General features: G+C 47.0%; 1 protein-coding gene across 4 annotated transcripts in view; it reads right to left on the reverse strand.

Annotated features, from left to right (window-relative positions):
* pcdh17 (protocadherin 17) overlaps nt 1–22,500 on the reverse strand; it is a 163,504-nt gene that overhangs the window by 140,819 nt on the left and 185 nt on the right. For 2 of the 4 annotated variants that reach the window (XM_090206739.1, XM_090206738.1), the window contains exons 1-2: nt 21,937–22,500; nt 18,451–21,085 (exon numbers count right to left, since the gene is read on the reverse strand). The exon at nt 21,937–22,500 is cut by the window's right edge and continues 185 nt beyond it. In XM_090206739.1, the coding sequence (XP_090062865.1) occupies nt 18,451–20,730 (2,280 nt within the window). In that variant the 5' untranslated portion in view covers nt 20,731–21,085; nt 21,937–22,500. Of the gene's footprint in view, nt 1–18,231; nt 21,086–21,936 lie in introns of all 4 variants that reach the window. The other 2 variants (XM_090206737.1, XM_090206736.1) reach the window with 1 other exon arrangement.

The raw sequence follows: 22,500 nt of genomic DNA on the forward strand, positions 1-22,500 counted from the left end.
AGAGAGGGAGAGGGGGTGGAGAGATGGAGAGAGGGAGAGGGGGTGGAGAGATGGAGAGATGGAGAGAGGGAGAGGGGGTGGAGAGATGGAGAGAGGGAGAGAGGGAGAGGGGGTGGAGAGATGGAGAGAGGGAGAGGGGGTGGAGAGATGGAGAGAGAGGAAGGAGAACAAGGAGAGAGAGAGGAGGAGAAGGGAGAGAGAGAAGGAGAAAGAAGAAGGGGAGAGAGAGAGAGGAGGAGAAAGGAGAGAGAGAGAGAGGAGGAGAAGGGAGAGAGAGAGGAAGGAGGGAGAAGAATTGAGAGATAGAGAGGAAGGAGGGAGTAGAAGGGAGAGATAGAGAGGAAAGAGGGAGAGGGGGAAAGACTGATAGAGGGACAGAGAGGGGTAGAGAGGGAGAGGGGTGGAGAGATGGAGAGAGGGAGAGAGGGAGATGGGGTGGAGAGATGGAGAGAGGGAGAGAGGGAGAGGGGTGGAGAGATGGAGAGAGGGAGAGGGGTGGAGAGATGGAGAGAGGGAGAGAGGGAGAGGGGGTGGAGATATGGAGAGAGGGAGAGGGGGTGGAGAGATGAGGAGAGGGAGAGAGGGAGAGAGGGAGAGGGGGTGGAGAGATGGAGAGAGAGGGAGAGGGGGTGGAGAGATGGAGAGATGGAGAGAGGGAGAGGGCGTGGAGAGATGGAGAGATGGAGAGAGGGAGAGGGGGTGGAGAGATGGAGAGAGGGAGAGGGGTGGAGAGATGGAGAGATGGAGAGAGGAGAGGGGGTGGAGAGATGGAGAGATGAGAGAGGGGAGAGGGGGGTGGAGAGATGGAGAGAGGGAGAGGGGGTGGAGAGATGGAGAGAGGGAGAGGGGGTGGAGAGAGATGGAGAGAGGGAGAGGGGGTGGAGAGATGGAGAGATGGAGAGAGGGAGAGGGGTGGAGAGATGGAGAGATGGAGAGAGGGAGAGGGGGTGGAGAGATGGAGAGATTGAGAAAGGGTGGAGAGATGGAGAGAGGGAGAGGGGGTGGAGAGATGGGAGAGATGGAAGAGAGGGTGGAGAGAGGGAGAGGGGAGAGAGGAGAGATGGAGAGATGGAGAGAGGGAGAGGGGGTGGAGAGATGGAGAGATGGAGAGAGGGTGGAGAGATGGAGAGAGAGAGAGAGGGAGAGTGGGTGGAGAGATGGAGAGAGGGAGAGGGGGTGGAGAGATGGAGAGGGGAGAGAGGGTGGAGAGATGGAGAGAGGGAGAGGGGGTGGAGAGATGGAGAGAGAGAGAGGGGGTGGAGAGATGGAGAGATGGAGAGGGGGTGGAGAGATGGAGAGGGGGAGAGAGGGTGGAGAGATGGAGAGAGGGAGAGGGGGTGGAGAGATGGAGAGATGGAGAGAGGGAGAGGGGGTGGAGAGATGGAGAGAGGGAGAGGGGGTGGAGATATGGAGAGATGGAGAGAGGGAGAGGGGTGGAGAGATGGGAGAGGAGAGAGGGTGGAGAGATGGAGAGAGGGAGAGGGGTGGAGAGATGGAGAGATGGAGAGAGGGAGGGGGTGGAGAGATGGAGAGAGGGGGGGGTGGAGAGATGGAGAGAGAGAGAGGAGGGAGAGGTGGGTGGAGAGATGGAGAGAGGGAGAGGGGGTGGAGAGATGGAGAGAGGGAGAGGGAGAGGGGGTGGAGAGAGGGAGAGAGGGAGAGGGTTGGAGAGATGAGGAGAGGGAGAGAGGGTGGAGAGATGGAGAGAGGGAGGGGGGTGGAGAGATGGAGAGATGGAGAGAGAAGGGTAGAAAAAATATTAAATATAAATATGAAAAGCAGTTTATATAATGATATTTACCCACAAGTAGGGAGAGAAGGAGAGATGAAGAGAAAGAGGAAGAGAAAGGGGAGAGATGGAGGGATGAAGAGAAAGGGAGGGGCTGAGAGGAGAGATGGAGGGATGAAGAGAAAGAGGGAAGAGAAAGGGAGAGATGGAGGATGAAGAGAAAGGGGGATGAGAGGAGAGATGGAGGGATGAAGAGAAAGGGGGATGAGAGGAGAGATGGAGGGATGAAGAGAAAGGGGGGAGGAGAGATGGAGGGATGAAGAGAAAGGGGGATGAGAGGAGAGATGGAGGGATGAAGAGAAGGGGATGAGAGGAGAGATGGAGGGAGGAAGAGAAAGGAGGATGAGAGGAAGGATGGAGGATGGGTTGAAGAAAGCGGAAACATCAATATGAAATACAGTTTATCTGAATAGAATTCTGAATGCTGATATTCATCTGATTTAATAAGGTAGGCTGTACCTCCTCTCTCCTCTCCCCCTTTTCTCCTCTCTATCTCTCTTCCTCTCTCCTTTCTCCTTCTCTCTCCTCCCTCCTCTCTCCTCCCCTTCTCTCTCTCCTTCGCGCTCTCCTCCCACCTCTCTCCTCCCCATTCTCCTCTCTCTCTTCCCTCCCCTTCCCTCTCTCCTCCCTCCTCTCCTCTCCCCCCTCTCTCCCCACTCCTCCTCCGTTCATCCCCCATGCACACAAACAAGTAGCCGTGGATGGTAGATGTTTATGGTGACATCTTCCTCTTGCCTCTGATTGGTTCATCTCTATGACTTATTAATGAGAGTAAATCTAGCTGGCGTGTCGGTGGGTTCTCAGAGAGGTGCTGCACACACACACACACACACACACACACACACACACACACACACACACACACACACACACACACACACACACCTCCACCTCCACTGGAACACCCGTGTAGGACTGACAAAACATTCTCTGGTCTTACAATGTACATTCTTCTGTCACCATGTTCTGTTCTGTCACCGTGTTCTCTTCTGTCACCGTGTTCTGTTCTGTCACCATGTTCTGTTCTGTCACCATGTTCTGACATCATGTTCTGTTCTGTCACCATGTTCTGTTCTGTCACCATGTTCTGTTCTGTCACCATGTTCTGTTCTGTCACCATGTCCTGTTCTGTCACCATGTTCTGTCATCATGTTCTGTTCTGTCACCATGTCCTGTTCTGTCACCATGTTCTGTTCTGTCACCATGTTCTGTCACCATGTTCTGTTCTGTTCTGTCACCATGTTCTGTTCTGTCACCGTGTTCTGTTCTGTCACTCCCCCCCTCCCAAGAGGTCTGGCTGAATAAACTTTTGGCTCCCTATTCCCTGTGTAGTGCACTACGTTTGACCAAGGGCCCCATAGGGAATAGGGAGCCAGTCTACCACTTGGTCTTCCAGCTGAGAGGCATCGATCGCATGAGCAGAAAAACAGAAGAAACTCTCACATTAATAATGTACTAGTCACAATGTGTGTGTGTGTGTAGGTGTGTGTGTGTGTGTATGTGTGTGTGTGTAGGTGTGTGTGTGTGTGTGTGTGTGTGTGTAGGTGTGTGTGTGTGTGTGTGTGTGTGTGTGTGTGTGTGTGTGTGTGTGTAGTGTGTAGTGTGTAGTGTGTGTGTGTGTGTGTGTGTGTGTGTGTGTGTGTGAGTAGGTGTGTGTGTAGGTGTGTGTGTGTGTGTGTGTGTGTGTGTGTGTGTAGTGTGTAGTGTGTAGTGTGTGTGTGTGTGTGTGTGTGTGTGTGTGTAGGTGTGTAGTGTGTGTGTGTGTGTGTGTGTGTGTGTGTGTGAGTAGGTGTGTGTGTAGGTGTGTGTGTGTGTGTGTGTGTGTGTGTGTGTGTGTGTGTGTGTGTGTGTGTGTGTGTGTGTGTGTGTGTGTGAAATACGAACATGTAGTATCCAGGATAGGGTAATAAGGGCTGTTGTTAATGTACTGACAGAGTGGAGAGAAAATAAAACTAAACTCCACGACTACACCACAATACACTACACTATACACACTACACCACACACTACACTACACCACAATACACTACACTATACACACTACACTACACCACAATACACTACACTATACACACAAACACACACACACACATTACGCTACACACACGTTACACTATACACACACACACACACATTACACTACACTACAGACACATTACATTACACTACACACAAATTACACACACACACACACACACTACACTCATTACACTACACACACACACACATTACACTACACACACACACACACACACACACATTACACCACATACACATATTACATTACACACACACACACACACATTACACTACACACACATACACTACACACACACACACACATTACACTACACACAAAACACTACACACACACATACACTACACACACACACACACACATTACACTACACACACATACACTACAAACACACACATACACTACACACACACACACACACACACACACATTACACTACACACACACACACATTACACTACACACACACATTACACTACACACACACACACACACACATTACACTACACACACATTACACTACACACACACACACACATTACACTACACACTACACACACACACACATTACACACACACACACATATTACACTACACATTACACATTACACTACACACACACACACACACATAACACTACACACACATACACTACACACACACACATTACACTACACACACATTACACTACACACACATTACACTACACACACACATTACACCACACACACATTACACTACACACACACATTACACTACACACACTTCCTCTGTCTTCAATAAATGGCAGCAATGCTACAGCTGAACATCCTTTCGCTAAATCTTTTCCTGCAGACAGAGGGTTTAGTCGGGAGAACACAGCCCAGAGAATTCAGTCTGTTCTGTAGACAGAGGGTTTAGTAGGTAGGACACAGCCCAGAGAATTCAGTATGTTCAGTAGACAGAGGGTTTAGTCGGGAGGACAAAGTACTGTAGCAGGATGGATGAGGACACAGCCCAGAGAATTCAGTCTGTTCTGTAGACAGATGTTTTAGTCGGGAGGACACAGCCCAGAGAATTCAGTCTGTTCTGTAGACAGAGGGTTTAGTAGGGAGGACACAGCCCAGAGAATTCAGTCTGTTCTGTAGACAGAGGGTTTAGTAGGTAGGACACAACCCAGAGAATTCCGTCTGTTCAGTAGACAGAGGGTTTAGTAGGGAGGACACAGCCCAGAGAAATCAGTATGTTCAGTAGACAGAGGGTTTAGTCGGGAGGACACAGTACTGTAGCAGGATGGATGAGGACACAGCCCAGAGAATTCAGTCTGTTCTGTAGACAGATGTTTTAGTCGGGAGGACACAGCCCAGAGAATTAAGTCTGTTCTGTAGACAGAGGGTTTAGTAGGGAGGACACAGCCCAGAGAATTCAGTCTGTTCTGTAGACAGAAGGTTTAGTCGGGAGGACACAACCCAGATAATTCAGTCTGTTCTGTAGACAGAGGGTTTAGTAGGTAGGACACAACCCAGAGAATTCAGTCTGTTCAGTAGACAGAGGGTTTAGTAGGGAGGACACAACCCAGAGAATTCAGTCTGTTCTGTAGACAGAGGGTTTAGTAGGGAGGACACAGTACTGTAGCAGGATGGATAAGGACACAACCCAGAGAATTCAGTCTGTTCTGTAGACAGATGGTTTAGTCGGGAGGACACAGCCCAGAGAATTCAGTCTGTTCTGTTCAGTCTGTTCAGCTCACTGTGTTCAGTCTGTTCAGTGTGTTCAGTGTGTTCAGTCTGTTCTGTTCAGTGTGTTCAGTCTGTTCTGTGGAGTCTGTTCAGACTGTTCTGTTCAGTGTGTTCAGTCTGTTCTGTTCAGTGTGTTCAGTGTGTTAAGTCTGTTCTGTTCAGTGTGTTCAGTCTGTTCTTTTCAGTCTGTTCAGTCTGTTCATTCTGTTCTGTTCAGTGTGTTCAGTCGGTTCTGTTCAGTGTGTTCAGTGTGTTCAGTCTGTTCTGTGCAGTCTGTTCTGTTCAGTGGGTTCAGTCTGTTCTGTTCAGTGTGTTCAGTCTGTTCTGTTCAGTGTGTTCAGTGTGTTCAGTCTGTTCTGTTCAGTGTGTTCAGTCTGTTCTGTTCAGTGTGTTCAGTCTGTTCTGTTCAGTCTGTTCAGTGTGTTCAGTCTGTTCTGTTCAGTGTGTTCAGTCTGTTCTGTTCAGTGTGTTCAGTCTGTTCTGTTCAGTGTGTTCAGTCTGTTCTGTTCAGTCTGTTCAGTCTGTTCTGTTCAGTGTGTTCAGTGTGTTCAGTCTGTTCTGTTCAGTCTGTTCTGTTCAGTCTGTTCAGTCTGTTCTGTTCAGTGTGTTCAGTCTGTTCTGTTCAGTCTGTTCAGTGTGTTCTGTTCAGTGTGTTCAGTCTGTTCTGTTCAGTATGTTCTGTTCAGTCTGTTCAGTCTGTTCAATACAACACTGAATACTGAATAATGAATACTGAGCACCATCATCACATACAGAGCAGCAATAAAAAAGAAGCTTGAGAGAGGGGGAGAGAGAGAGATGGAGGGAGAGAGAGAGAGAGAGAGAGAGAGAGAGAGGTGGAGGGAAAAGGGAGAGAGGGAGAGAGAGAGATGGAGGGAGAGAGAGAGAGAGAGGGATGGACGGAGAGAGAGAGAGAGATGGAGGGAGAGAGAGAGCGAGAGAGATTAAGGGAGAGAGAGATTAAGGGAGAGAGAGATTGAGGGAGAGAGACAGAGAGAGGGAGAAAGATAGAGAGAGAGAGAGAGAGAGAGAGAGAGAGAGAGACACAGAGAGACACAGAGAGAGAGAGACAGAGAGAGACAGAGAGAGACAGAGAGAGACAGAGAGAGAGAGAGAGAGAGAGACAGAGAGAGAGAGAGAGAGAGAGAGAGAGAGAGAGAGACACAGAGAGAGAGATAGAGACAGAGAGAGACAGAGAGAGACAGAGAGAGACAGAGAGAGAGAGACAGAGAGAGACAGAGAGAGACAGAGAGAGAGAGAGAGAGAGAGACAGAGAGAGACAGAGAGAGACAGAGAGAGACAGAGAGAGAGAGAGAGAGAGAGACAGAGAGAGACAGAGAGAGACAGAGAGAGATGGCCCCAGGACAGCCAGTCTGCTGAGGGCTTAAATCACACGCCTGGAATCTCCCTCTTTCCCTGTCTGATCAGAATGGACCTGATTCACACCACAACCATCTGGATGGCCCTCATCATTAGTCACATGGTTTATAATCAAACGGAAACTCCTGTTGTTTCACTGTCAGTTGAACAGTGTGGTCTTACTTGACATCTTGATGACGGAGCCTCTTCTCTCCCCTCTAGTGAGGTGCTGCTCCACGTTGTGGCAGACTGTCGCCACCTACAGGCTAATTTTATAGCCATTACAGCCATCAGCCCAGTCTGAGTCTATAACCACGTCAACCCTGCCACTGTATTGGGGTTGGCTGTTTATTCCTGCACAGCAGCTTCTCAGCAAGATAGACAGCATGTAGGGAATAGGGCTCTGGTCTAAAGTAGTGCACTATGTAGGGAATAGGGCTCTGGTCTAAAGTAGTGCACTATGTAGGGAATAGTGCTCTGGTCTAAAGTAGTGCACTATGTAGGGAATATGGCTCTGGTCTAAAGTAGTGCACTATGTAGGGAATAGGGCTCTGACCTAAAGTAGTGCACTATGTAGGGAATAGGGCAATGGTCTAAAGTAGTGCACTATGTAGGGAATAGGGTACCATTTAGGATGCAATCATTAAATAATCCAGTTAGTGCTCTAAGCCTTTCGCTGCTTCCTCCTCCACCTCTTCTTCCTCTTCCTCCTCCTCCTCCTCTTCCTCTTCCTCCTCCTCCGGCCAACCGTGAGCCGATATCCTGGCCACACGCTACCTCCATTAGGCCCCAGTGCAACCTGGGTAAAAAAATCCTCACATCGCTTGCAGAGACACAGCCAAGGCTCAACTACCTCAATGCTGTACTTTGAATGAATTACCAAATCCTGTCTCTAGGCTTTGAGGAAGGAACACCATACCGGATTGGCTTTAACCTTGATTACACACTAAGTAATACCCTGCAATGCCTTAAGATGAATTAGTCATCATTACCCTGCTCCATCATCCACATTCAAGCATAGGGATTTCTCCTGTCCCACACTAATGAAATTAGGGGCTTTTGGGGCTTTTTATTGCACTCGACTGACGGGGTCTGGTATCCTGTAGAGCTGTAGTACTGTGGAGGGTTGAGGTAGTACTGACGGGGTCTGGTATCCTGTAGAGCTGTAGTACTGTGGAGGGTTGAGGTAGTACTGACTGGGTCTGGTATCCTGTAGAGCTGTAGTACTGTGGAGGGTTGAGTTAGTACTGACTGGGTCTGGTATCCTGTAGAGCTGTAGTACTGTGGAGGGTTGAGGTAGTACTGACTGGGTCTGGTATCCTGTAGAGCTGTAGTACTGTGGAGGGTTGGGTTAGTACTGACTGGGTCTTGTAGTACTGTGGAGGGTTGAGTTAGTACTGACTGGGTCTTGTATCCTGTAGAGCTGTAGTACTGTGGAGGGTTGAGTTAGTACTGACTGGGTCTTGTATCCCGTAGAGCTGTAGTACTGTGGAGGGTTGAGTTAGTACTGACTGGGTCTTGTATCCTGTAGAGCTGTAGTACTGTGGAGGGTTGAGTTAGTACTGACTGGGTCTTGTAGTACTGTGGAGGGTTGAGGTAGTACTGACTGGGTCTTGTAGTACTGTGGAGGGTTGAGTTAGTACTGACTGGGTCTGGTATCCTGTAGAGCTGTAGTACTGTGGAGGGTTGAGTTAGTACTGACTTGGTCTTGTAGTACTGTGGAGGGTTGAGTTAGTACTGACTGGGTCTTGTAGTACTGTGGAGGGTTGAGTTAGTACTGACTGGGTCTGGTATCCTGTAGCGCTGTAGTACTGTGGAGGGTTGAGTTAGTACTGACTGGGTCTTGTAGTACTGTGGAGGGTTGAGTTAGTAGTGACTGGGTCTTGTATCCTGTAGAGCTGTAGTACTGTGGAGGGTTGAGTTAGTACTGACTGGGTCTGGTATCCTGTAGAGCTGTAGTGCTGTGGAGGGTTGAGTTAGTACTGACTGGGTCTGGCATCCTGTAGAGCTGTAGTACTGTGGAGGGTTGAGTTAGTACTGACTGGGTCTTGTAGTACTGTGGAGGGTTGAGTTAGTACTGACTGGGTCTTGTAGTACTGTGGAGGGTTGAGTTAGTACTGACTGGGTCTTGCAGTACTGTGGAGGGTTGAGTTAGTACTGACTGGGTCTTGTAGTACTGTGGAGGTTTGAGTTAGTACTGACTGGGTTTTGTAGTACTGTGGAGGGTTGAGTTAGTACTGACTGAGTCTTGTATCCTGTAGAGCTGTAGTACTGTGGAGGATTGAGTTAGTACTGACTGGGTCTTGTATCCTGTAAAGCTGTAGGGGCAGCACGCTCGGTCAAGGAGGGACAGAGAGAAAGAGGCATGGAAGGAGGAGGGAAGGGAGAAAAGGAGAGAGGAGGAAGAGAGGGAGAGAACAACTTAAGATGTCCTTGTGCAGACGTGCGATGGACAGGATATTACTCCCTTATTTCTTTGTGTATTTTATTCCCTAACTCCTCCTCCCTCCCCACCAGGCTGTAGTGACAGACAGGCAGAGTGCCTCTGGATCAATAGAGGAGGGATTCTGTCTTTGTTTCCTGATGTTTCTACCACACCACTCTGCTCTGCCTAGCTTCAGGTTACTGTCCACACACACACAGAGACACACAGAGACACAGAGAGAGAGAGAGAGAGAGAGAGAGAGAGAGAGAGAGAGAGAGAGAGAGAGAGAGAGAGAGAGAGAGAGAGAGAATTTGAAAACCAACCCAATAAACTCCCATATCTACTGGGTGAAATTCCACAGTGTGCCATCACAGCAGCAAGATTGTGACCTGTTGCCTCAAGAAAAGGGCAACCAGTGAAGAGCACACACCATTGTAAATACAACCTATATTTATGCTTATTTATTTTCCTTTTGTACTTTAACCATTTGTACATTGTTAAAACACTGTATATATATATATAATATGACATTTTAAATGTTGTATTGTTTTGAAACTTCTGTATGTGTAATGTTTACTGTTAATTTTTGTTGTTAATTTCACTTTTGTTTATTATCTACCTCACTTGCTTTGGCAATGTTAACACATGTTTCCCATGCCAATAAAGTCCTTAAAATTATTTGAGAGAGAGAGGAAAAATAAAAACTAGCTTTACGTCCTCAGATGAAAGCTGATTCTCTCTCTCTCTCTCTCTCTCTCTCTCTCTCTCTCTCTCTCTCTCTCTCTCTCTCTCTCTCTCTCTCTCTCTCTCTCTCTCTCTCTCTCTCTCTCTCTCTCTCTCTCTCTCTCTCTCTCTCTCTCTCTCTCTCTCTCTCTCTCTCTCTCTCATAAATAATTCAATACAATGGCATGTATGACTAATGTAAGGAAGGGACACAACAACTAGTGGGTCTGGTACAGGGTCAACTAGTGGGTCTGGTACAGGGTCAACTAGTGGGTCTGGTACAGGGTCAACTAGTGGGTCTGGTACAGGGTCAACTAGTGGGTCTGGTACAGGGTCAACTAGTGGGTCTGGTACAGGGTCAACTAGCGGGTCTGGTACAGGGTCAACTAGCGGGTCTGGTACAGGGTCAACTAGCGGGTCTGGTACAGGGTCAACTAGTGGGTCTGGTACAGGGTCAACTAGTGGGTCTGGTACAGGGTCAACTAGTGGGTCTGGTACAGGGTCAACTAGCGGGTCTGGTACAGGGTCAACTAGTGGGTCTGGTACAGGGTCAACTAGTGGGTCTGGTACAGGGTCAACTAGCGGGTCTGGTACAGGGTCAACTAGTGGGTCTGGTACAGGGTCAACTAGAGGGTCTGGTACAGGGTCAACTAGTGGGTCTGGTACAGGGTCAACTAGAGGGTCTGGTACAGGGTCAACTAGTGGGTCTGGTACAGGGTCAACTAGTGGGTCTGGTACAGGGTCAACTAGAGGGTCTGGTACAGGGTCAACTAGTGGGTCTGGTACAGGGTCAACTAGTGGGTCTGGTACAGGGTCAACTAGTGGGTCTGGTACAGGGTCAACTAGCGGGTCTGGTACAGGGTCAACTAGTGGGTCTGGTACAGGGTCAACTAGTGGGTCTGGTACAGGAGGAGGAGGAGGAGGTGGAGGAGGAGGAGGAGGAGGAGAGAGAAGAGCATTTGACCTGCAGTCTGATATAATACCTCACCTTTACACTAGAGCCTTAGAGGAAGCAGAAACCCCTCCCCCTTTAGAAACTCCTCCCCCTTTAGAAAGCACCAATGGTTTTTGAGTCACCTTTACACTAGAGCCTTAGAGGCAGCAGAAACCCCTCCCCCTTTAGAAAGCACCAATGGTTTCTGAGCCACCTTTACACTAGAGTCTTAGAGGAAGTAGAAACCCCTCCCCCTTTAGAAAGCACCAATGGTTTCTGAGCCACCTTTACACTAGAGTCTTAGAGGCAGCAGAAACCCCTCCCCCGTTAGAAACCCCTCCCCCTTTAGAAAGCACCAATGGTTTCTGAGCCACCTTTACACTAGAGTCTTAGAGGCAGCAGAAACCCCTCCCCCTTTAGAAACCCCTCCCCCTTTAGAAAGCACCAACGGTTTCTGAGTCACCTTTGACCTGCAGCTGCCTCACAATAGAGGCCATGTCGGATATCCTGAGAGGGGCTAACAACAGGCAGCGGTGGCTCTGCATGGGAACACCTCGACGACCATCAGAATGATCCTACCTCAGTCAGTCCACCAGAACAGAAATGAAAGTTGGTCTGTACATACAACTAGAAACTCCAGCAATGACCTGAGTCATTGACACCGAACTGAAAATGACCTGAGCCCCCAGCTAGCCACATGCTACAGACTACAGATACTACTGCTGTGAGCCCCCAGCTAGCCACATGCTACAGATACTACTGCTGTGAGCCCACAGCTAGCCACATGCTACAGACTACAGATACTACTGCTGTGAGCCCCCAGCTAGCCACATGCTACAGATACTACTGCTGTGAGCCCCCAGCTAGCCACATGCTACAGACTACAGATACTACTGCTGTGAGCCCCCAGCTAGCCACATGCTACAGACTACATACACTACTGCTGTGAGCCCCCAGCTAGCCACATGCTACAGACTACATACACTACTGCTGTGAGCCCCCAGCTAGCCACATGCTACAGACTACAGATACTACTGCTGTGAGCCCCCAGCTAGCCACATGCTACAGACTACATACACTACTGCTGTGAGCCCCCAGCTAGCCACATGCTACAGACTACAGATACTACTGCTGTGAGCCCCCCGCCAGCCACATGCTACAGACTACAGATACTACTGCTGTGAGCCCCCAGCTAGCCACATGCTACAGACTACAGATACTACTGCTGTGAGCCCACAGCTAGCCACATGCTACAGACTACAGATACTACTGCTGTGAGCCCCCAGCCAGCCACATGCTACAGACTACAGATACTACTGCTGTGAGCCCCCAGCTAGCCACATGCTACACACTACAGATACTACTGCTGTGAGCCCCCAGCTAGCCACATGCTACAGACTACAGATACTACTGCTGTGAGCCCACAGCTAGCCACATGCTACAGACTACAGATACTACTGCTGTGAGCCCCCAGCTAGCCACATGCTACAGACTACAGATACTACTGCTGTGAGCCCCCAGCCAGCCACATGCTACAGACTACAGATACTACTGCTGTGAGCCCCCAGCTAGCCACATGCTACACACTACAGATACTACTGCTGTGAGCCCCCAGCTAGCCACATGCTACAGACTACAGATACTACTGCTGTGAGCCCCCAGCCAGCCACATGCTACAGACTACAGATACTACTGCTGTGAGCCCCCAGCTAGCCACATGCTACAGACTACAGATACTACTGCTGTGAGCCCCCAGGTAGCCACATGCTACAGATACTACTGCTGTGAGCCCCCAGCTAGCCACATGCTACAGATACTACTGCTGTGAGCCCCCAGCTAGCCACATGCTACAGACTACATATACTACTGCTGTGAGCCCCCAGCTAGCCACATGCTACAGACTACAGCTACTACTGCTGTGAGCCCCCAGCTAGCCACATGCTACAGATACTACTGCTGTGTACTTTTCTGGAAATCTCTGCTCTTCTCTGTTCCCAGTTAAACCCTCTTTGTGAGGACTGAGGGGGTGATTTGGCTTAGCCCCCCCCCCCCCCCCCCCCTGACAACTGCCTCATCCCTCCAGTGTGTCTCTCTCTGTCTGTGGCACTAAGCCTGTTTAAAGACATGTCAGACGAGGTTAAAGTCCTGATTAAGACACTGTAGTAGTACAACAGGTAGAACTATGAGACCCTGCAGATTACACATGGATAAAGACTAAGCTGATGGACTTCCAAGTCTTCTCAGGGAGGGGTTAGTTGACATACAGTGGGTTTATACAGTTACAACCCAATGATATATCAGATAGAACCCAATAATATAGCTGTTAGAACCCAATAATATATCAGTTAGAACCCAATAATATATCAGATAGAACCCGATAATATATCAGTTAGAACCCAATGATATATCAGATAGAACCTAATAATATATCAGATAGAACCCAATAATATATCAGATAGAACCCAATAATATATCAGATAGAACCCAATAATATATCAGATAGACCCCAAAAATATATCAGATAGAACCCAATAATCTACCTGTTAAAACCCAATTATCTATCAGTTAGAACCCAATAATATCAGTTAGAACCCAATAATATATCAATTCAAAACCAATATAATATCAGATAGAACCCGATAATCTATCAGTTAGAACCCAATAATATGTACATTAGAACCCAATAATCTATCAGTTAGAACCCAATAATATTTCAGATAGAACTCAATAATATATTAGTTAGAACCTAATAATATTTCCGATAGAACCCAATAATATGTACATTAGAACCCAATAATCTATCAGTTAGAACCCAATAATATGTACATTAGAACCCAATAATCTATCAGTTAGAACCCAATAATATATCAGATAGAACCCAGTAATATATCAGTTAGAACCCAATAATCTATCAGTTAGAACCCAATAATATCAGTTAGAACCCAATAATATATCAATTCAAACCCAATATAATATCAGATAGAACCCGATAATCTATCAGTTAGAACCCAATAATATGTACATTAGAACCCAATAATCTATCAGTTAGAACCCAATAATATTTCAGATAGAACTCAATAATATATTAGTTAGAACCTAATAATATTTCCGATAGAACCCAATAATATGTACATTAGAACCCAATAATCTATCAGTTAGAACCCAATAATATTTCAGATAGAACCCAATAATATATCAGATAGAACCCGATAATATATCAGATAGAACCCAATAATATATCAGATAGAACCCAATAATATATCAGATAGAACCCAATAATATATCAGATAGAACCCAATAATATACCAGTTAGAACCCAAAAATATATCTGTTAGAACCCAATAATCTATCAGATAGAACCCAATAATATGTAAATTAGAACCCAATAGTCTATTAATTATAACCCAATAATAGATCTATTAGAACCCAATAATCTATCAGAGAACCCAATAATCTATCAGATAGAACCCAATAATATATCAATTATGGTTAGAGTGTAGAGGAGGCAGGTAGCCTAGTGGTTAGAGCGTTGGGCCAGTAACCGGAAGTTTGCTAGATCAAATCCCCGAGCTGACAAGGTAAAAATCTGTCGTTCTGCCCCTGAACAAGGCAGTTAAACCCACTGTTCCCAGACCAGTTAACCCCACTGTTCCCAGACCAGTTAAACCCACTGTTCCCAGACCAGTTAAACCCACTGTTCCCAGACCAGTTAACCCCACTGTTCCTAGACCAGTTAACCCACTGTTCCCAGGCTAGTTAACCCCACTGTTCCCAGACCAGTTAAACCCACTGTTCCCAGACCAGTTAAACCCACTGTTCCCAGACCAGTTAAACCCACTGTTCCCAGGCCAGTTAAACCCACTGTTCCCAGACCAGTTAAGTCCCAGGCCGTCCTTGTAAATAATGATTTGTTTTTAACTGATTCATTGACATTTCCTAGTAAAATAAAATGTGGAGCCCTTTCATTACAGGTAAACACAGGCTGTTTGAGAGAACATTATTTTTCCACCAGGACATTTTAACCATAAATATCGGAGCATGATTTGTGATATAAAAAAAATACATGAAATATCTATAGAGTATCTATAGAGTATCTATAGAGTATCTATAAAGTATCTATAGAGTATCTATAGAGTATATATATAAAGTATCTATAGAGTATCTATAAAGTATCTATAGAGTATCTATAGAGTATCTATAAAGTATCTATAGAGTATATATAAAGTATCTATAGAGTATCTATAGAGTATATATATAAAGTATCTATAGAGTATCTATAGAGTATCTATAAAGTATCTATAGAGTATCTATAAAGTATCTATAGAGTATCTATAGAGTATCTATAAAGTATCTATAGAGTATCTATAGAGTATATATATAAAGTATCTATAGAGTATCTATAGAGTATCTATAAAGTATCTATAGAGTATCTATAGAGTATCTATAGAGTATCTATAGAGTATATATAGAGCATCTATAAAGTATCTATAGAGTATCTATAGAGTATCTATAGAGTATCTATAGAGTATTTATAGAGTATCCATAGAGTATCTATAGAGTAGGCCCTCAGTCAACAGGTTCATAACCAGTATGTTGTTGAGAACATCTGGTATGTTGTCATGTTTAAAACATTCCCTCTCAATAATAACTTCCATCACATACTAGCCGTTTGTCTTTCCTCCCACAGAGATGTTAGGGCTGGGAATTACCAGGGACCTCACAAAACAATGTCAACACCATACCTGTGTGTCGATGCCATACATATTGTATTGTGTGTCGATGCCATACGTATTGTACTGTGTGTCGATGCCATACGTATTGTATTGTGTGTCGATGCCATACGTATTGTACTGTGTGTCGATGCCATACGTATTGTACTGTGTGTCGATGCCATGCGTATTGTACTGTGTGTCGATGCCATACGTATTGTATTGTGTGTCGATGCCATACGTATTGTATTGTGTGTCGATGCCATACGTACTGTGTGTCGATGCCATACGTATTGTATTGTGTGTCGATGCCATACGTATTGTACTGTGTGTCGATGCCATACGTACTGTATTGTGTGTCGATGCCATACGTATTGTATTGTGTGTCGATGCCATACGTATTGTACTGTGTGTCGATGCCATACGTACTGTATTGTGTGTCGATGCCATACGTATTGTATTGTGTGTCGATGCCATACGTATTGTATTGTGTGTCGATGCCATACGTATTGTATTGTGTGTCGATGCCATACGTATTGTATTGTGTGTCGATGCCATACGTATTGTATTGTGTGTCGATGCCATACGTACTGTACTGTGTGTCGATGCCATACGTATTGTATTGTGTGTCGATGCCATACGTATTGTACTGTGTGTCGATGCCATACGTATTGTACTGTGTGTCGATGCCATACGTATTATACTGTGTGTCGATGCCATACGTATTGTACTGTGTGTCCATGCCATACGTATTGTACTGTGTGTCGATGCCATGCGTATTGTACTGTGTGTCGATGCCATACGTATTGTACTGTGTGTCGATGCCATACGTATTGTACTGTGTGTCGATGCCATACGTATTGTACTGTGTGTCGATGCCATACGTACTGTGTCGATGCCATACGTACTGTGTCGATGCCATACGTACTGTGTCGATGCCATACATATTGTGTCGATGCCATACGTACTGTGTCGATGCCATACATATTGTGTGTCGATGCCATACATATTGTGTGTCGATGCCATACGTGTGTCGATGCCATATGTATTGTACTGTGTGTCGATGCCATATGTATTGTACTGTGTGTCGATGCCATACGTACTGTGTCGATGCCATACGTACTGTGTCGATGCCATACATATTGTGTGTCGATGCCATACATATTGTGTGTCGATGCCATACGTGTGTCGATGCCATACGTATTGCGATTCTCACTATTCTACATGTATTCAGATTTGGAAACTGCGATTTGATGTTCCAAACATATCGCTCAGCATTATGTCTGCTGCCGAGGGACAAGAGAGAGGACGAGGAAACAAATGGTCTCCCTCGTTAAAAAAAGAAGATGGAGAACAAGCTATGAAGGAAAAATACTGGAGTTTTTGGTACAAGACACAGCCAACCAATGCAAAGAAATAACATTGCGATATTGTCAAAACAACAACAAAACAACAAAATGTAACTGATTGGATTTCTCCACCGTCACAGAGAGATGTATTAAAGTGTAATTCTGTTATAAAACGGCCGTGGGGTGACGTCTGGTTGAAGAGGTCTGGATTTCAACACATGATACATCTTCCTAAATATTACACGGAATCGATGTGTCATGATGTCACCGGCTCCTCTCTCTCTCTCTGTCCCTCTCTCTCTCTCTCTCTCTCTCTCTCTCCCTCTCTCTCTCTGTCTCTCTCTCTGTCTCTCTCTCTCTCTCTCTCTCACACTGTCCCCCTCCCTCTCTCTCTCTCTCTCTCTACGATGTGCAGCATGACCTACCTGTCGCCATGCACCCCACCTCTCTCTCTCTCTCTTTCTCTCTCACTCTGTCCCTCTCTCTCTTTCCATATCTCCAACTCTCCAACTCTCTCTCTCTCCCTCTCTTTCCATATCTCCAACTCTCTCTCTTTCCCTCTCTTTCCATATATCCAACTCTCTCTCTCTCTCAGTCTCTTTCCATATCTCCAACTCTCTCTCCCTCTCTTTCCATATCTCCAACTCTCTCTCTCTTTCTCTCTCACTCTGTCCCTCTCTCTCTCTCTTTCCATATCTCCAACTCTCTCTCCCTCTCTTTCCATATCTCCAACTCTCTCTCTCTCTCTTTCTCTCTCACTCTGTCCCTCTCTCTCTCTCTTTCCATATCTACAACTCTCCCTCTCTCCCTCCCTCTCCCTCTCCCTTTCCATATTTCCATCTCTATCTCTCTCTCTCTCTTTCCATATCTCCATCTCTCTCTCACTCGTGTTACACTATACCTACACTCCAGTACACCAGTCCATTAAGTAGAGAGGGAAAAGATCTTAAGCAGAGGAGATGGATGAGGGGTAGGAGGAAGGAATATGGTGGATAATCACAATGCTGTCATTTATATATCGAATGCTTTCTGTCTGTTTGCTGTGTCGGACACATGTAAAGCCAAACACAAATTTCCATTCCAACAAGAAGGGAATTTGAATCTTAACGTGACTTCCCCGGTCACCTAAATAAACAAAGGTTCACATAAATCAATAAAAACCTGGTTGAATGGTTTCTGGTTCCTACCTGTATAATGGACATCCTGCTACTGGGGGTATCTGTGGTGTTAGTCACCGGGCCAGTGAAGGACGTGTGACAGCCGACGCCGTGGCCCTGTCCCTGGGGCACCGACAGGTTGTTGGCCGTGGGCTTGAGGTACATGACCTCCGACCTGGGCGAGCTCAGCGGCAGCCGCGTCTGGTAATCGAAATACATGGGGGAGGTGGCGAGCGACGGGGAGCTCACCACGTTCATGACGTTCATGGCGTCCCGTTCCTCCACCTCGCTCTGAACTAGCATGATGTCGTTCTTGTTGATCTTCTTCTTCTTGCCTTTGCCCAGCTGCGGGTGAGAGTACTCCGCGATGCGGCAGTTGTACGTCCTGATCTCCTTGTTCTCCCGTTTGCACTTCACGGCGATGGTTACCATGGCAGCCAGCAGCATCATAGAGATGATGGATAAGGTGACGATGAGAGGCAGCGAGGTGTCCCAGTTGTGATGCTCTTCGTTGATGTGGGGCTCGCCGCCCGGCAGCGGTCCGCTGTAGGCCTTGACGATGAGGCGTGCGGCGGTGGTGAGGGTGGGCTTCCCGTGGTCCATCACCCTGATGATCAGCTCCACCGTGGGGCTGACGTCCTCCCAGAAGGGGTGGGCGGTCCGTACCTCGCCCGTCACCGGGTCCATCTCGAACAGATGCTCCTCGTTACCGTCGGAGATCTCGTAGGTCAACCGCCCGCTCTCGCCGTAATCGTTGTCGACCGCCCTCACCGTGGTGACGACGTAACCTACGCCGACGTTCCGTGGCACGTGGATCTCCGCCGTGTCGTTCAGGAGCAGCGGGAGAACGATGACGGGGATATTGTCGTTAACGTCTAAGACGCTGACCCTGACCGTGGTGTTGCTCTCCAGGTGAGGAGACCCAGCATCCTTCGCCAAGACCTTAAAATCAAAGAATTTGATTTGTTCGTAGTTGAATGACCTCACGGCGTAGATTGCCCCGTTGGCCGCGTTCACGTTCACGAAGGTGTTGACGTCTCCTCCGCTCACGTTGGAGTTGAGGATGGAGTAGAACACGGTTCCGTTCTGGCCCAGGTCCGGGTCTAGAGCGAGGACGGAACCCAGATACTCCCCGGGGATGTTGTTCTCTGGCACCTGGAGCAGATACACAGCTTTGGTGAAACGCGGAACGTTATCGTTCTCGTCGAGAATCTTCACCGTGAACGACTTGGTGGAGTTAAGGGGCGGCGCGCCGTTGTCCTTGGCGACGATGGTGACGTTGTACTCGTCCTGCTGTTCTCTGTCCAGAGGCCTGTCCGTCACCACGGTGTAGAAGTTGTCGTAGTTCTCCTCTAGTTTAAACGGAACGTTCCCCAGGACTCTACACTGGAGCTTCCCGTTCCTCCCAGAGTCTTTATCCGTGACTCTGACCAGGGCGATGACCGTGCCTGGTGGGGCTGCCTCGCTAATGGCCCCCTGCCTCACAGACACAAACCCTATGGAGGGCCAGTTGTCATTCCTGTCGATCACATTCACAGTTACTTTACAGTGGCCTGGGATGGGGTTAGGGCCTAAATCCTTAGCCTGAACATCTATTTCTATAATAGGGTTCTCCTCGTAGTCAATCTCTCCTTGTATTTTTATGACTCCCGTTCTAGAATCTATAGAGAAGAGTTCTCTGATTCTATCCGGGGCGTAGCCGCTGAATGAATACACCACCTGACCATTGGAACCCTCGTCTGGGTCTGTGGCGTTTAAATCTATCAATACTTTCCCAGGTGGGGAGTTTTCTGGGATTTCTACAACATAAGAGGGCTGTTCAAACACAGGGCTGTTATCGTTAGAGTCAATAACTTTCACATTAATCTGCATGGTTCCTGATCTGGGATACTCCCCGCCGTCCGTAGCGGTTAGGATGAGGGTGTGATGGTTACGTTCCTCCCGGTCTAACGGCCGTTGAATAACTAACTCGGGAAATTTAGTTCCGTCCCCGCGGGATTTTACATCCAGAGAAAACAGATTGTAGTCGTCTCGTGTGATCTGGTAGGTTTTTAGCCCGTTCTCCCCAGCGTCCGGGTCATGAGCGCTAGTAAGCGGGAAGCGGGTGCCCGGGGCAGCGTTCTCAGAAATGTCAATATCAATCTGATCGGAAGGGAACGTGGGCGAGTTGTCGTTGATGTCGACTATATCTACCTTAATCATGCAGATCTCTTTGTCGTTAGCAAACACCTCCATGGAGAGCTGACATTTGGGGTTCCGCCGACACAGTGTTTCCCTGTCGATGCGCTGCTTGGTATAGAGCAGCCCGCTCTCAGGGTCCACATCGATGAGATGCGGTGCTGAATTCTCCAGAACTCTGAAGTTTGATTTTTTCCCTTGTCCTCCTTGCCCGAGACCGAGTTTAGCATCTTTAGCGATGTTGCCTATAACCGTCCCCGGTCCTTGTTCTTCGTTAACGGAATAATTCAAGTTTTTCAAAGCCAGGGCTTGAGCCCAAAGGAGAAGGAAAAATAAAATGGAAAGATACATCCTTCGGTGAGAGGTTTTTTAATTTCGAGCGATTTTTTTTTTACGCCTCCGACTCCGACCTGTTGATTTCTCCAACACAAAATGGGTGATTTCTACCATTCAGGATCAAACACACAGTTCCGTTCATCGTGGAATGTAGAAGTCATTCTAGAGCACCGATTTAAATTTCCCTTTTTCTCTCTCTCTCTCTCTCGCTCTCCTTTCCCTTATAGAAAACGATGGTGCTCGTGGACACCTAATTTAAATTCAGTTGAACGCCTAGGGCTCATCTCAGGAATAATCGTAACCCGGTCTGTCTCCAACCGGATAGAATAGCCGTTATGCGTTCCCGTTGCTCTCTCTGTCGCTCTCTTACCTGAAACACAAAAGGGGGGTGAATAGTATTATGTGTTAATAAACTGTATTTATATATCAATATACTAGACATAATGAACCGTCTCGACTTGATAATTACATCCTTAGCTATGGGTGAATATGCAGTGACTGAGTCCTTCAACATGAAACGCACAACTAATGCGTAAATCATCCATCCACAATGGATGGGGATAGCCTGTCAATTAGGTAACCTTGAGAAGCGTCGGGGAGGCGCAGTGCTAATGATACACAATACTGCTTTGTGTTGTTGTCCTTTGGATCGTATGGATATGTAATCTATAAACTATCCGTGTGTTATAGGAAATCTGACACATGCGCTTCAGTAGGATATTCAAATTGGTTATTAGGATGTAGATGACAACGGTCATAAGTATGAATAAATATGTCATTTTTTCCCTGTGACACATTCGGCAGTTTATAACTAAAGAAACAGACGAATGTATAGCCATATCTAAATCAATAGCTATATAGCCGCCCGATTTGAGTAACCCTTATGAATAGGAACGCGTTAAAATGAGCCTCTTACACGCATTACCAAATTAGCATAATCCGCCTATTTAAAACGATCCAAAGGGAAATCATAACTAGCGAGACACAAAACAAGACTAGAATCAAGCCTCCTATTTATTCCGTTCCAGCTCTTCTGGGCTGGCGAGGCTCTTGGCGTCTCAGAAGCTGTTGCATCAACACCGAGAGACAGGAGAGGTTTGGTAAAAACTCCCGTTATCCGTTTGAAACGCCTTATAGCCTGCCTGGTGAGAATATCAACCCTATAGGAAACACCTGCGCTACGACAGTAGACCAGAGTAGGGGTAAAACACATCCACTTACCGAAAGGTATCAGGTTAAATACAAAATAGCCAATAATCCCTGGTTTTGGTTTATGTTAAAACCCAATCCCCTCGCTTGGTCTGTCACCCTGCTATTCCTTCTCCGGGTGGTGAGAATGAAGCCAGCAACCAGCTCCGACCGACGCAGACTAGCAGCGCTACGAGTGGTGCGGGTTCAGCTACCGAAGTAGAAGTGCTCCACAAAAAGTATGACTGTAATGTCAATGAGCTCGTTCCGTTCTCCTTTCCGTTCTCCCGGTGCGGCTGATTAGAATGCAGAGGCTTGCCTTCCCCTTCGCGGTGAGTCACCGGATCCTTCGAGGAGAATGTTTCTGAGAGAAGAGCTGTGAAGATTCCAAATGGAAAATATAGATCCACGGTGGTTATTAGAGACGTGTTTACCGGTCCGGTGAGCTGCACTGATGCCCGGGTTACACGTTCCCGTATAGCGGCACGTCCTTGTCGGTTCTCACTCTCCGGTTTAAAAGACAGACAGACAGCGGTGGGTTATGGTCAATGTCTCAATAATAACAGTCCTATTCAAAACGTTCCACAGTTGATTGTC

This window comes from Oncorhynchus mykiss, chromosome 18 (genome assembly GCF_057628025.1).
Source record: "Oncorhynchus mykiss isolate SJ-2025 chromosome 18, ASM5762802v1, whole genome shotgun sequence".
NCBI lineage: Eukaryota > Metazoa > Chordata > Actinopteri > Salmoniformes > Salmonidae > Oncorhynchus > Oncorhynchus mykiss.